The sequence below is a fragment of the Phyllobates terribilis genome, unplaced genomic scaffold, assembly GCF_046119375.1.
Source record: "Phyllobates terribilis strain yellow unplaced genomic scaffold, ASM4611937v1 Scaffold_8__6_contigs__length_399053987, whole genome shotgun sequence".
Classification (NCBI taxonomy): domain Eukaryota; kingdom Metazoa; phylum Chordata; class Amphibia; order Anura; family Dendrobatidae; genus Phyllobates; species Phyllobates terribilis.
Window position 1 is genome coordinate 170,012,185 of NW_027362768.1, and position 14,412 is coordinate 170,026,596.

The 14,412-nt window shown below is 33.4% G+C and overlaps 1 protein-coding gene across 1 annotated transcript in view; it reads right to left on the reverse strand.

Annotated features, from left to right (window-relative positions):
• C8B (complement C8 beta chain) overlaps positions 1-12,434 on the reverse strand; it is a 37,972-nt gene extending 25,538 nt beyond the window's left edge. The window contains exon 1 of the mRNA XM_073643712.1: positions 12,277-12,434. Within this exon, the coding sequence (XP_073499813.1) occupies positions 12,277-12,323 (47 nt within the window). The 5' untranslated portion in view covers positions 12,324-12,434. The remainder of the gene's footprint in view (positions 1-12,276) is intronic.
• Positions 12,435-14,412: the final 1,978 nt, after the last annotated feature.

Here is a 14,412-nt window from a genome sequence, read left to right on the forward strand (position 1 = left end):
AGCCCTGCTGCACATGGAGTCTCCTGGGATCCTGCCTTCAGCGAGGTCTCTGGCTGCTTGGACCTAGATGCCTCCTTGGTTTTTACCACCGCTGGTTTCGTGGCTCCAGGCTCCACAGCACTTTTACTGCTGCCACCTGACTGCGACCTCGTGCGTCCAGAGCCCGCCATGCTGGTCACCACGTGCTTCTGCTGCAGGTTCTCCTGGAGGGTCTGTCTCTCCAGAGATGTCTTCCTCTGCCGGCTTGGAGTGAGCTGCACACCTGAGGCTGGTGATGGGATCTGCCTCACCTCCTGGCCAACAAGCTGCTTTCCTCCATTCAGCTTCCCAGCAGTAGATTCCTTCTGGATCTTTCCTAATTGCACTTCACTCTGCTTGCCTTGGCTGGCCGACTGCTTTACTGTCACCTTCTTACATACGACCACGGCTTTTCCTTCTTCCTTTACTTTACTCACTTTCAAAACTCCATCTTTCTTGTTGCTGCTGTTACTTCCATTCGGAGCTTTCTTCTCCTCAGAGATCGCTTTGGGATTTGCATCCACATTAGAAAGAGCTTGGGAGTTTCCTCCCAGTGTAGGCCTGGAAGCCTGGGCCTTGCTTGGAGAGCTTACCCGCCCAGGGAGGCCCCTCCCCGGGCTTGCTCCAGACATCAGGAGAACCACTGACACACGTCCTCACAGCTAGGAGGCAGTATTATAGTAGTTATATTCTTGTACATAGGGACAGCATTATAGTAGTTATATTCTTCTACATAGGAGCAGTATTATAGTAGCTATATTCTTGTACATAGGAGCAGTATTATAGTAGTTCAATTCTTGTACATAGGGGGCAGTATTATAGTAGTTATATTCTTGTACATAGGAGCAGTATTATAGTAGTTATATTCTTGTACATAGGGAGCAGTATTATAGTAGTTATATTCTTTTACATAGGAGCAGTATTATAGTAGTTATATTCTTATACATAGGGAGCAGTATTATAGTAGTTATATTCTTGTACATAGGGGGCAGTATTAAAGAAGTTATATTCTTGTACATAGGAGCAGTATTATAGTAGTTATATTCTTGTACATAGGAGCAGTATTATAGCAGTTATATTTCTGTACATAGGAGCAGTATTATAGTAGTTATATTCTTGTACATAGGAGCAGTATTATAGTAGTTATATTCTTGTACATAGGAGCAGTATTATAATAGTTATATTTCTGTACATAGGAACAGTATTATAGTAGTTATATTCTTGTACATAGGAGCAGTATTATAGTAGTTATATTCTTGTACATAGGGGGCAGTATTATAGTAGTTATATTCTTGTACATAGGAGCAGTATTATAGTAGTTATATTCTTGTACATAGGAGCAGTATTATAGTAGTTATATTCTTGTACATAGGGGGCAGTATTATAGTTGTTATATTCTTGTACATAGGAGCAGTATTATAGTAGTTATATTCTTGCACATAGGAGCAGTATTATAGTAGTTATATTCTTTTACATAGGGGCTGTATTATAGTAGTTATATTCTTGTATATAGGGGGCAGTATTATAGTAGTTATATTCTAGTACATAGGGGGCAGTATTATAGTAGTTATATTCTTGTACATAGGGGCAGTATTATAGTAGATATATTCTTGTACATAGGAGCAGTATTATAGTAGTTATATTCTTGTACATAGGGGGCAGTATTATAGTAGTTATATTCTTGTACATAGGGACAGCATTATAGTAGTTATATTCTTCTACATAGGAGCAGTATTATAGTAGTTATATTCTTGTACATAGGGAGCAGTATTATAGTAGTTATATTCTTGTACATAGGTGGCAGTATTATAGCAGTTATATTCTTGTACATAGGGGGCAGTATTATAGTAGTTATATTCTTGTACATAGGAGCAGTATTATAGTAGTTATATTCTTGTACATAGGAGCAGTATTATAGTAGTTATATTCTTGTACATAGGGGGCAGTATTATAGCAGTTATATTCTTGTACATAGGGGTCAGTATTATAGTAGTTATATTCTTGTACATAGGAGCAGTATTATAGTAGTTATATTCTTGTACATAGGAGCAGTATTATAGTAGATATATTCTTGTACATAGGAGCAGTATTATAGTAGTCATATTCCTTTACATAGGGGGCTGTATTATAGTAGTTATATTCTTGTACATAGGGGGCAGTATTATAGTAGTTATATTCTAGTACATAGGGGCAGTATTATAGTAGTTAGATTCTTATACATAGGGGCAGTATTATAGTAGATATATTCTTGTACATAGGAGCAGTATTATAGTAGTTATATTCTTGTACATAGGGGGCAGTATTATAGTAGTTATATTCTTGTACATAGGGACAGCATTATAGTAGTTATATTCTTGTACATAGGAGCAGTATTATAGTAGTTATATTCTTGTACAGTGGAGCAGTATTATAGTAGTTATATTCTTGTACATTGGGGCAGTATTATAGCAGTTATATTCTTGTACATAGGGGGCAGTATTATAGTAGTTATATTCTTGTACATAGGAGCAGTATTATAGTAGTTATATTCTTGTACATAGGGAGCAGTATTATAGTAGTTATATTCTTTTACATAGGAGCAGTATTATAGTAGTTATATTCTTGTACATAGGGAGCAGTATTATAGTAGTTATATTCTTGTACATAGGGGGCAGTATTAAAGAAGTTATATTCTTGTACATAGGAGCAGTATTATAGTAGTTATATTCTTGTACATAGGAGCAGTATTATAGCAGTTATATTTCTGTACATAGGAGCAGTATTATAGTAGTTATATTCTTGTACATAGGAGCAGTATTATAGTAGTTATATTCTTGTACATAGGAGCAGTATTATAATAGTTATATTTCTGTACATAGGAACAGTATTATAGTAGTTATATTCTTGTACATAGGAGCAGTATTATAGTAGTTATATTCTTGTACATAGGGGGCAGTATTATAGTAGTTATATTCTTGTACATAGGAGCAGTATTATAGTAGTTATATTCTTGTACATAGGAGCAGTATTATAGTAGTTATATTCTTGTACATAGGGGGCAGTATTATAGTTGTTATATTCTTGTACATAGGAGCAGTATTATAGTAGTTATATTCTTGCACATAGGAGCAGTATTATAGTAGTTATATTCTTTTACATAGGGGCTGTATTATAGTAGTTATATTCTTGTATATAGGGGGCAGTATTATAGTAGTTATATTCTAGTACATAGGGGGCAGTATTATAGTAGTTATATTCTTGTACATAGGGGCAGTATTATAGTAGATATATTCTTGTACATAGGAGCAGTATTATAGTAGTTATATTCTTGTACATAGGGGGCAGTATTATAGTAGTTATATTCTTGTACATAGGGACAGCATTATAGTAGTTATATTCTTCTACATAGGAGCAGTATTATAGTAGTTATATTCTTGTACATAGGGAGCAGTATTATAGTAGTTATATTCTTGTACATAGGTGGCAGTATTATAGCAGTTATATTCTTGTACATAGGGGGCAGTATTATAGTAGTTATATTCTTGTACATAGGAGCAGTATTATAGTAGTTATATTCTTGTACATAGGAGCAGTATTATAGTAGTTATATTCTTGTACATAGGGGGCAGTATTATAGCAGTTATATTCTTGTACATAGGGGTCAGTATTATAGTAGTTATATTCTTGTACATAGGAGCAGTATTATAGTAGTTATATTCTTGTACATAGGAGCAGTATTATAGTAGATATATTCTTGTACATAGGAGCAGTATTATAGTAGTCATATTCCTTTACATAGGGGGCTGTATTATAGTAGTTATATTCTTGTACATAGGGGGCAGTATTATAGTAGTTATATTCTAGTACATAGGGGCAGTATTATAGTAGTTAGATTCTTATACATAGGGGCAGTATTATAGTAGATATATTCTTGTACATAGGAGCAGTATTATAGTAGTTATATTCTTGTACATAGGGGGCAGTATTATAGTAGTTATATTCTTGTACATAGGGACAGCATTATAGTAGTTATATTCTTGTACATAGGAGCAGTATTATAGTAGTTATATTCTTGTACAGTGGAGCAGTATTATAGTAGTTATATTCTTGTACATTGGGGCAGTATTATAGCAGTTATATTCTTGTACATAGGGGGCAGTATTATAGTAGTTATATTCTTGTACATAGGAGCAGTATTATAGTAGTTATATTCTTGTACATAGGAGCAGTATTATAGTAGTTATATTCTTGTACATAGGGGGCAGTATTATAGCAGTTATATTCTTGTACATAGGGGTCAGTATTATAGTAGTTATATTCTTGTACATAGGAGCAGTATTATAGTAGTTATATTCTTGTACATAGGAGCAGTATTATAGTAGATATATCCTTGTACATAGGAGCAGTATTATAGTAGTCATATTCTTTTACATAGGGGGCTGTATTATAGTAGTTATATTCTTGTACATAGGGACAGCATTATAGTAGTTATATTCTTGTACATAGGAGCAGTATTATAGTAGTTATATTCTTGTACAGTGGAGCAGTATTATAGTAGTTATATTCTTGTACATTGGGGCAGTATTATAGCAGTTATATTCTTGTACATAGGAGCAGTATTATAGTAGTTATATTCTTGTACATAGGGGCAGTATTATAGTAGTTATATTCCTGTACATAGGGGCAGTATTATAGTAGTTATATTCCTGTACATAGGGGGCAGTATTATAGTAGTTATATTCTTGCACATAGGCGTAGTATTATAGTAGTTATATTCTTGTACATAGGAGCAGTATTATAGTAGTTATATTCTTGTACATAGGAGCAGTATTATAGTAGTTATATTCTTGTACATAGGGGGCAGTATTATTGTATTTATATTCTTATACATAGGAGCAGTATTATAGTAGTTATATTCTTGTACATAAGAGCAGTATTATAGTAGTTATATTCTTGTACATAGGAGCAGTATTATAGTAGTTATATTCTTGTACATAGGGAGCAGTATTATAGTAGTTATATTCTTGTACATAGGAGCAGTATTATAGTAGTTATATTCTTGTACATAGGGGGCAGTATTATTGTATTTATATTCTTGTACATAGGAGCAGTATTATAGTAGTTATATTCTTGTACATAGGAGCAGTATTATAGTAGTTATATTCTTGTACATAGGAGCAGTATTATAGTAGTTATATTCTTGTACATAGGGAGCAGTATTATAGTAGTTATATTCTTGTACATAGGGGCAGTATTATAGTAGTTATATTCTTGTACAGAGGAGCAGTATTATAGTAGTTATATTCTTGTATATAGGGGGCAGTATTATAGTAGTTATATTCTTGTACATAGGGGCAGTATTATAGTAGATATATTCTTGTACATAGGAGCAGTATTATAGTAGTTATATTCTTGTACATAGGGGGCAGTATCATAGTAGTTATATTCTTGTACATAGGGACAGCATTATAGTAGTTATGTTCCTGTACATAGGAGCAGTATTATAGTAGTTATATTCTTGTACATAGGAGCAGTATTATAGTAGTTAAATTCTTGTACATAGGGGGCAGTATTATAGTAGTTATATTCTTGTACATAGGAGCAGTATTATAGTAGTTATATTCTTGTACAGTGGAGCAGTATTATAGTAGTTATATTCTTGTACATTGGGGCAGTATTATAGCAGTTATATTCTTGTACATAGGAGCAGTATTATAGTAGTTATATTCTTGTACATAGGGAGCAGTATTATAGTAGTTATATTCTTGTACATAGGAGCAGTATTATAGTAGTTATATTCTTGTACATAGGAGCAGAATTATAGTAGTTATATTCTTGTACATAGGGAGCAGTATTATAATAGTTATATTCTTGTACATAGGTGGCAGTATTATAGCAGTTATATTCTTGTACATAGGGGGCAGTATTATAGTAGTTATATTCTTGTACATAGGAGGCAGTATTATAGTAGTTATATTCTAGAACATAGGGGGTAGTATTATAGTAGTTATATTTTTGTACATAGGGGCAGTATTATAGTAGATATATTCTTGTACATAGGAGCAGTATTATAGTAGTTATATTCTTCTACATAGGGGGCAGTATTATAGTAGTTATATTCTGGTACATAGGGACAGCATTATAGTAGTTATATTCTTGTACATAGAAGCAGTATTATAGTAGTTATATTTTTGTACATAGGGAGCAGTATTATAGTAGTTATATTCTTGTACATAGGAGCAGTATTATAGTAGTTATATTCTTGTACATAGGGGCAGTATTATAGTAGTTATATTCTTGTACATAGGGGGCTGTATTATAGTAGTTATATTCTTGTACATAGGGGGCTGTATTATAGTAGTTATATTCTTGTACATAGGAGCAGTATTATAGTAGTTATATTCCTGTACATAGGAGCAGTATTATAGTAGTTATATTCTTATACATAGGGGCAGTATTATAGTAGTTATATTCTTATACATAGGGGCAGTATTATAGTAGTTATATTCTTGTACATAGGGGCAGTATTATAGTAGTTATATTCTTGTACATAGGGGGCTGTATTATAGTAGTTATATTCTTGTACATAGGAGCAGTATTATAGTAGTTATATTCCTGTACATAGGAGCAGTATTATAGTAGTTATATTCTTGTACATAGGGAGCAGTATTATATTAGTTATATTCTTATACATAGGAGAAGTATTATAGTAGTTATATTCCTGTACATAGGGAGCAGTATTATAGTAGTTATATTCTTGTACATAGGGGGCAGTATTATTGTATTTATATTCTTGTACATAGGAGCAGTATTATAGTAGTTATATTCTTGTACATAGGAGCAGTATTATAGTATTTATATTCTTGTACATAGGGAGCAGTATTATAGTAGTTATATTCTTGTACATAGGGAGCAGTATTATAGTAATTATATTCTTGTACATGGGGGCAGTATTATAGTAGTTATATTCTTGTACAGAGGAGCAGTATTATAGTAGTTATATTCTTGTACATAGGAGCAGTATTATAGTAGTTATATTCTTGCACATAGGCGTAGTATTATAGTAGTTATATTCTTGTACATAGGAGTAGTATTATAGTAGCTATATTCTTGTACATAGGGGCAGTATTATAGTAGTTATATTCTTGTACATAGGGGGCAGTATTATAGTAGTTATATTCTTGTACATAGGGACAGCATTATAGTAGTTATATTCTTGTACATAGGAGCAGTATTATAGTAGTTATATTCTTGTACATAGGAGCAGTATTATAGTAGTTAAATTCTTGTACATAGGGGGCAGTATTATAGTAGCTATATTCTTGTACATAGGAGCAGTATTATAGTAGTTGTATTCTTGTACAGTGGAGCCGTATTATAGTAGTTATATTCTTGTACATTGGGGCAGTATTATAGCAGTTATATTCTTGTACATAGGAGCAGTATTATAGTAGTTATATTCTTGTACATAGGGAGCAGTATTATAGTAGTTATATTCTTGTACATAGGAGCAGTATTATAGTAGTTATATTCTTGGACATAGGAGCAGTATTATAGTAGTTATATTCTTTTACTTAGGGGGTTGTATTATAGTATTTATATTCTTGTACATAGGGGGCAGTATTATAGTAGTTATATTCTAGAACATAGGGGGCACTATTATAGTAGTTATATTCTTGTACATAGGGGCAGTATTATAGTAGATATATTCTTGTACATAGGAGCAGTATTATAGTAGGTATATTCTTGTACATAGGGGGCAGTATTATAGTAGTTATATTCTTATACATAGGGGCAGTATTATAGTAGTTATATTCTTGTACATAGGGGCAGTATTATAGTAGGTATATTCTTGTACATAGGGAGCAGTATTATAGTAGTTATATTCTTGTACATAGGGAGCAGTATATTAGTTATATTCTTATACATAGGAGAAGTATTATAGTAGTTATATTCCTGTACATAGGGAGCAGTATTATAGTAGTTATATTCTTGTACATAGGGAGCAGTATTATTGTATTTATATTCTTGTACATAGGAGCAGTATTATAGTAGTTATATTCTTGTACATAGGAGCAGTATTATAGTAGTTATATTCTTGTACATATGGGCAGTATTATAGTAGTTATATTCTTGTACATAGGAGCAGTATTATAGTAGTTAAATTCTTGTACATAGGGGGCAGTATTATAGTAGTTATATTCTTGTACATAGGAGCAGTATTATAGTAGTTATATTCTTGTACAGTGGAGCAGTATTATAGTAGTTATATTCCTACATAGGGGGCAGTATTATAGTAGTTATATTCTTGCACATAGGCGTAGTATTATAGTAGTTATATTCTTGTACATAGGAGTAGTATTATAGTAGTTATATTCTTGTACATAGGGGCAGTATTATAGTAGTTATATTCTTGTACATAGGAGCAGTATTATAGTAGTTATATTCTTGTACATAGGAGCAGTATTATAGTAGTTATATTCCTGTACATAGGGGCAGTATTATAGTAGTTATATTCCTACATAGGGGGCAGTATTATAGTAGTTATATTCTTGCACATAGGCGTAGTATTATAGTAGTTATATTCTTGTACATAGGAGTAGTATTATAGTAGTTATATTCTTGTACATAGGGGCAGTATTATAGTAGTTAGATTATTGTACATAGGAGCAGTATTATAGTAGTTATATTATTGTACATAGGAGCAGTATTATAGTAGTTATATTCTTGTACATAGGGGCAGTATTATAGTAGTTATATTCTTGTACATAGGAGCAGTATTATAGTAGTTATATTCTTGTACATAGGAGCAGTATTATAGTAGTTATATTCTTATACATAGGGGGCAGTATTATAGTAGTTATATTCTTGTACATAGGCGCAGTATTATAGTAGTTATATTCTTGTACATAGGGGCAGTATTATAGTAGTCATATTCCTGTACATAGGAGCAGTATTATAGTAGTTATATTCTTGTACATAGGGGGCAGTATTATAATAGTTATATTCTTGTACATAGGAGCAGTATTATAGTAGGTATAATATTGTACATAGGAGCAGTATTATAGTAGCTATATTCTTGTACATAGGGGCAGTATTATAGTAGTTATATTCTTGCACATAGGAGCAGTATTATAGTAGTTATATTCTTGTACATAGGGTCAGTATTATAGTAGTTATATTCCTGTACATAGGAGCAGTATTATAGTAGTTATATTCTTGTACATAGGGGGCAGTATTATAATAGTTATATTCTTGTACATAGGAGCAGTATTATAGTAGTTATATTACTGTACATAGGAGCAGTATTATAGTAGTTATATTCTTGTACATAGGGGCAGTATTATAGTAGTTATATTCTTGCACATAGGAGCAGTATTATAGTAGCTATATTCCTGTACATAGGAGCAGTATTATAGTAGTTATATTCTTGTACATAGGGGGCAGTATTATAATAGTTATATTCTTGTACATAGGAGCAGTATTATAGCAGTTATATTCTTGTACATAGGGGGCAGTATTATAGTAGTTATATTCTTGTACATAGGGGGCAGTATTATAGTATTTATATTCCTGTACATAGGAGCAGTATTATAGTAGTTATATTCTTGTTCATAGGAGTAGTATTATAGTAGTTATATTCTTGTACATAGGGGGCAGTATTATAGTAGTTATATTCCTGTACATAGGAGCAGTATTATAGTAGTTATATTCTTGTACATAGGAGTAGTATTATAGTAGTTATATTCTTGTACATAGGAGCAGTATTATAGTAGTTATATTCTTGTACATAGGATCAGTATTATAGTAGTTATATTCTTGTACATAGGAGCAGTATTATAGTAGTTATATTCTTGTACATAGGAGCAGTATTATAGTAGTTATATTCTTGTACATTGGGGCAGTATTATAGTAGTTATATTCTTGTACATAGGGGACAGTATTATAGTAGTTATATTCCTGTACATAGGGGCAGTATTATAGCAGTTATATTCTTGTACATAGGAGCAGTATTATAGTAGTTATATTCTTGTACACAGGGGGCAGTATTATAGTACTTATATTCTTGTACATAGGGAGCAGTATTATTGTAGTTATATTCTTGTACATAGGGGGCAGTATTATAGTAGTTATATTCTTGTACATAGGGAGTAGTATTATAGTAGTTATATTCTTGTACATAGGAGCAGTATTATCTACTATATAATTGTCTCATCCCGTCTGTCTGTCTGTCTTTCTGTCCTGGAAATCCCGCGTCGCACATTTGTCCGGCAGTGGCCAATCAGCGCCGCGGGATTTCTGAAAAAAGATGGCGGCCGTTAGCAGCTCATTTGGCGGACGGAGGTCAGCGGCGATGCACCGGGGAGATGAGCGGCGCTAGCAGCACAACTACCCCGACCGGCGCCGCTGACCTCCATGCGGCTAACGTCGGAAGATCAGGGGCTTGGCCCGCTGATCTCCCGACAGCAAGTGTAAACCGAGGACCGGGGAGCGGCGCCGCTGGTCGGGATGCTTCTGCTGCCAGCAGCCGCTCATCTCCCGGCTTCTCGCAGCAGAGGGAGCCGCACAGGCAGCGCCGCTCCCCGGTCCTCGCTAATACGGAGTCGCACAAGGAGCGCCGCTCCCGGGCCCACACTAATGCGACGCTGATTAGTCGCCACCGCCGGCCGTGACCAATCTGCGATATAGGCGCCAAATTTTAACACCGCTTTGCTAATTGGTCGCGGTTGCCGGCCTCGACCAATCAGCGATTTTGGCGCCAAATTTAAATACCGCTCTGCTGATTGCGCCCGGTCGGCCGCATACCTATTCTAGAATACCCAATGCGTTAGAATCGGGCCACCATCTAGTAGTAGTTATATTCTTGTACATTGGGGCAGTATTATAGTTGTTATATTCTTGTACATAGGGGGCAGTATTATAGTAGTTATATTCTTGTACACAGAGGCAGTATTATAGTCATTTTATTCTTGTACATAGGGTCAGTATTATAGTAGTTATATTCTTGTACATAGGGTCAGTATTATAGTAGTAATATTCTTATCCATCAGGCAGTATTATAGTAGTTATATTCTTGTATATAGGGGCAGTATAATAGTAGTTATATTCTTGTACATAGGGGCAGTATTATAGTAGTTATATTCTTGTACATAGGGGCAGTATAATAGTAGTTATATTCATGTACATAGGGGCAGTATTATAGTAGTTATATTCTTGTACATAGGGGCAGTATAATAGTAGTTATATTCATGTACATAGGGGCAGTATTATAGTAGTTATATTCTTGTACATAGGGGCAGTATTATAGTAGTTATATTCTTGTACATAGGAGCAGTATTATAGTAGCTATATTCTTGTACATAGGGGGCAGTATTATAGTAGTTATATTCTTGTACATAGGGGCAGTATTATAGTAGTTATATTCTTGCACATAGGGGCAGTATTATAGTAGTTATATTCTTGTACATAGGGGCAGTATTATAGTAGTTATATTCTTGTACATAGGGGCAGTATTATAGTAGTTATATTCTTGTACATAGGAGCAGTATTATAGTAGCTATATTCTTGTACATAGGGGGCAGTATTATAGTAGTTATATTCTTGTACATAGGGGCAGTATTATAGTAGTTATATTCTTGTACATAGGGGCAGTATTATAGTAGTTATATTCTTGTACATAGGAGCAGTATTATAGTAGTTATATTCTTGTACATAGGGGGCAGTATTATAGTAGTTATATTCTTGTACATAGGGAGCAGTATTATAGTAGTTATATTCTTGACATGCAGTGAGTGTCATAGCAATTTCCTTGTCAACGGTTTTCCAGTAGAAAAAATCAAGCTGTTATCTATGAAGATGCAGAATATTATGAAACCACTGACATGTAATTGTTAAGTTAGGATATTAAAATTTTAGGTACAAAAATTAAACATATTTGGTCAGAAATCCTAAACCTTGCATTAGCAATTTTGAAACTGTTTTTCTATTAGAGCATTATAAATACACGCATCCCCTTTATTACACTTCGTAATATTCTACCACCAAATATTTTGTAGATTTCACTTCTATTGATGTTTGTATGGAATTTAGAGTTTTAGTAAAATATTTCCTATTATTCAAGATCATCACTTCATTAATCATTTTTCAAAAGCTATAAAGTCTATAATTCATGAATCTCAGCTGCAGTAAATGTGTGAATCGCAGCCCATGGTGATATTTGTCTTCTATTATAATATATACAATGCAGATTACCCAGGTATACAGAGGATGAGCACTTACCTGGTGTAATACAGACCGAGGCACAGCAGAATCCCATATAATAACATGATATATTCATAGGATTATTTCCCTTAGTTGTTGTTGATTCCTCTGCATTGACTACACTGGATTAAGAAACATTACACACAAAGTATTTGCCCAGTCTGGAAAAAGAAAAACCCCAAAAAGAAAAAAAAAGAGTCTAAGTGCGCCACCTTGTGGCCATCAATCATTCCATCATTCGTATACTGATTAATATATTTTTGCTATAACTTTCATACTTATTCTATTCTTTACTCAAACATAATACAATATATGCATTTATAGTATTTAAATATATCTCTCATTATTACCTATGAGTCCAGAAACTTAATATGTTGTTGAAAATCATAAAAAATTCTAGATCAATTTTATTATTGTAAATGGTGCAGCGGCAATTCTGGAACGTGTGTTTTATGGAATAAACAAAATAACATCTGGATTAATAGAGAAATACACACAGAGACAAATGAAAAATACCCCCCTGAAATATACAATTCTCATGTAACTGAACAATAGCGCCTTCTGGTGTTAGGTCTATAGATGTACAGCATTGTTAGGATTTTTTTTCTGGGGCAGGGAGGGGGTTTCTCTTCTTCATACATCTTCAGGATGTAGTGGGTCACGGGTGGGTGGTTTTTTGGTGGGGAGGCAGCGGAGAATGTTTCTAGGGTACTAGGTGTCTATGGGGGGACTCCAATAAATAAAGCAGTCTGCATTGGTCATTACTGTCAAAGTACTCCAACCTCAATAATGTCCAGATTTGCTATAAACCAGAACACAAAACATCATTATTCACTGATTCATGGACACATTTTCTGATACAAATCATCTAGTCCATAACTTGACTCCTAAACCAGTCTCCATGTACTTCAATTGTAAAAGAAAGCTCCCCCTGCTCCCCTTATTGTCCGGAGTCCAGCCCTCGGGGTTATCTCCTGTGTTTCCTTCTTTAAATCAACAGTTTCAACATATGTAATTTATACTCAACCTCAGACATGTGCAAACTAACAAGTAACTGTGTATTTTTGCAACTTTATACTAAACTTTAAGCCATCTGTTAATAATTGCCAGATTTCAGGAACTACTTACTAGATTTTCTGATCTATTATTACAATTAATATAGGGAAAAATGTAAAAGACAAAAAAGAAGTTATACTTACCACCTAAATGCACATTCTTATACATAGGAGCAGTATTATAGAAGTTATATTCTTGTACATAGGAGCAGTATTATAGTAGTTATATTCCTGTACATAGGGGCAGTATTATAGAAGTTATATTCTTGTACATAGGAGCAGTATTATAGAAGTTATATTCTTGTACATAGGAGCAGTATTATAGTAGTTATATTCTTGTACATAGGAGCAGTATTATAGTAGTTATATTCTTGTACATAGGGGCAGTATTATAGAAGTTATATTCTTGTACATAGGAGCAGTATTATAGAAGTTATATTCTTGTACATAGGAGCAGTATTATAGAAGTTATATTCTTGTACATAGGAGCAGTATTATAGTAGTTATATTCTTGTACATAGGAGCAGTATTATAGAAGTTATATTCTTGTACATAGGAGCAGTATTATAGTAGTTATATTCTTATACATAGGAGCAGTATTATAGAAGTTATATTCTTGTACATAGGAGCAGTATTATAGTAGTTATATTCTTATACATAGGGGGAGTATTATAGTAGTTATATTCTTGTACATAGGGGGCAGTATTATAGTAGTTATATTCTTGTACATAGGAGCAGTATTATAGTAGTTATATTCTTATACATAGGAGCAGTATTATAGAAGTTATATTCTTATACATAGGAGCAGTATTATAGTAGTTATATCCTTGTACATAGTGGGCAGTGTTATAGTAGTTATATTCTTGTACATAGGAGTATTATTATAGAAGTTATATTCTTATACATAGGAGCAGTATTATAGTAGTTATATTCTTGTACATAGGGGGCAGTATTATAGTAGTTATATTCTTGTACATAGGGAGCAGTATTATAGTAGTTATATTCTTGTACATAGGGAGCAGTATTATAGTAGTTATATTCTTATACATAGGGGGCAGTATTATAGTAGTTATATTCTTGCACATAGGGGGCAGTATTA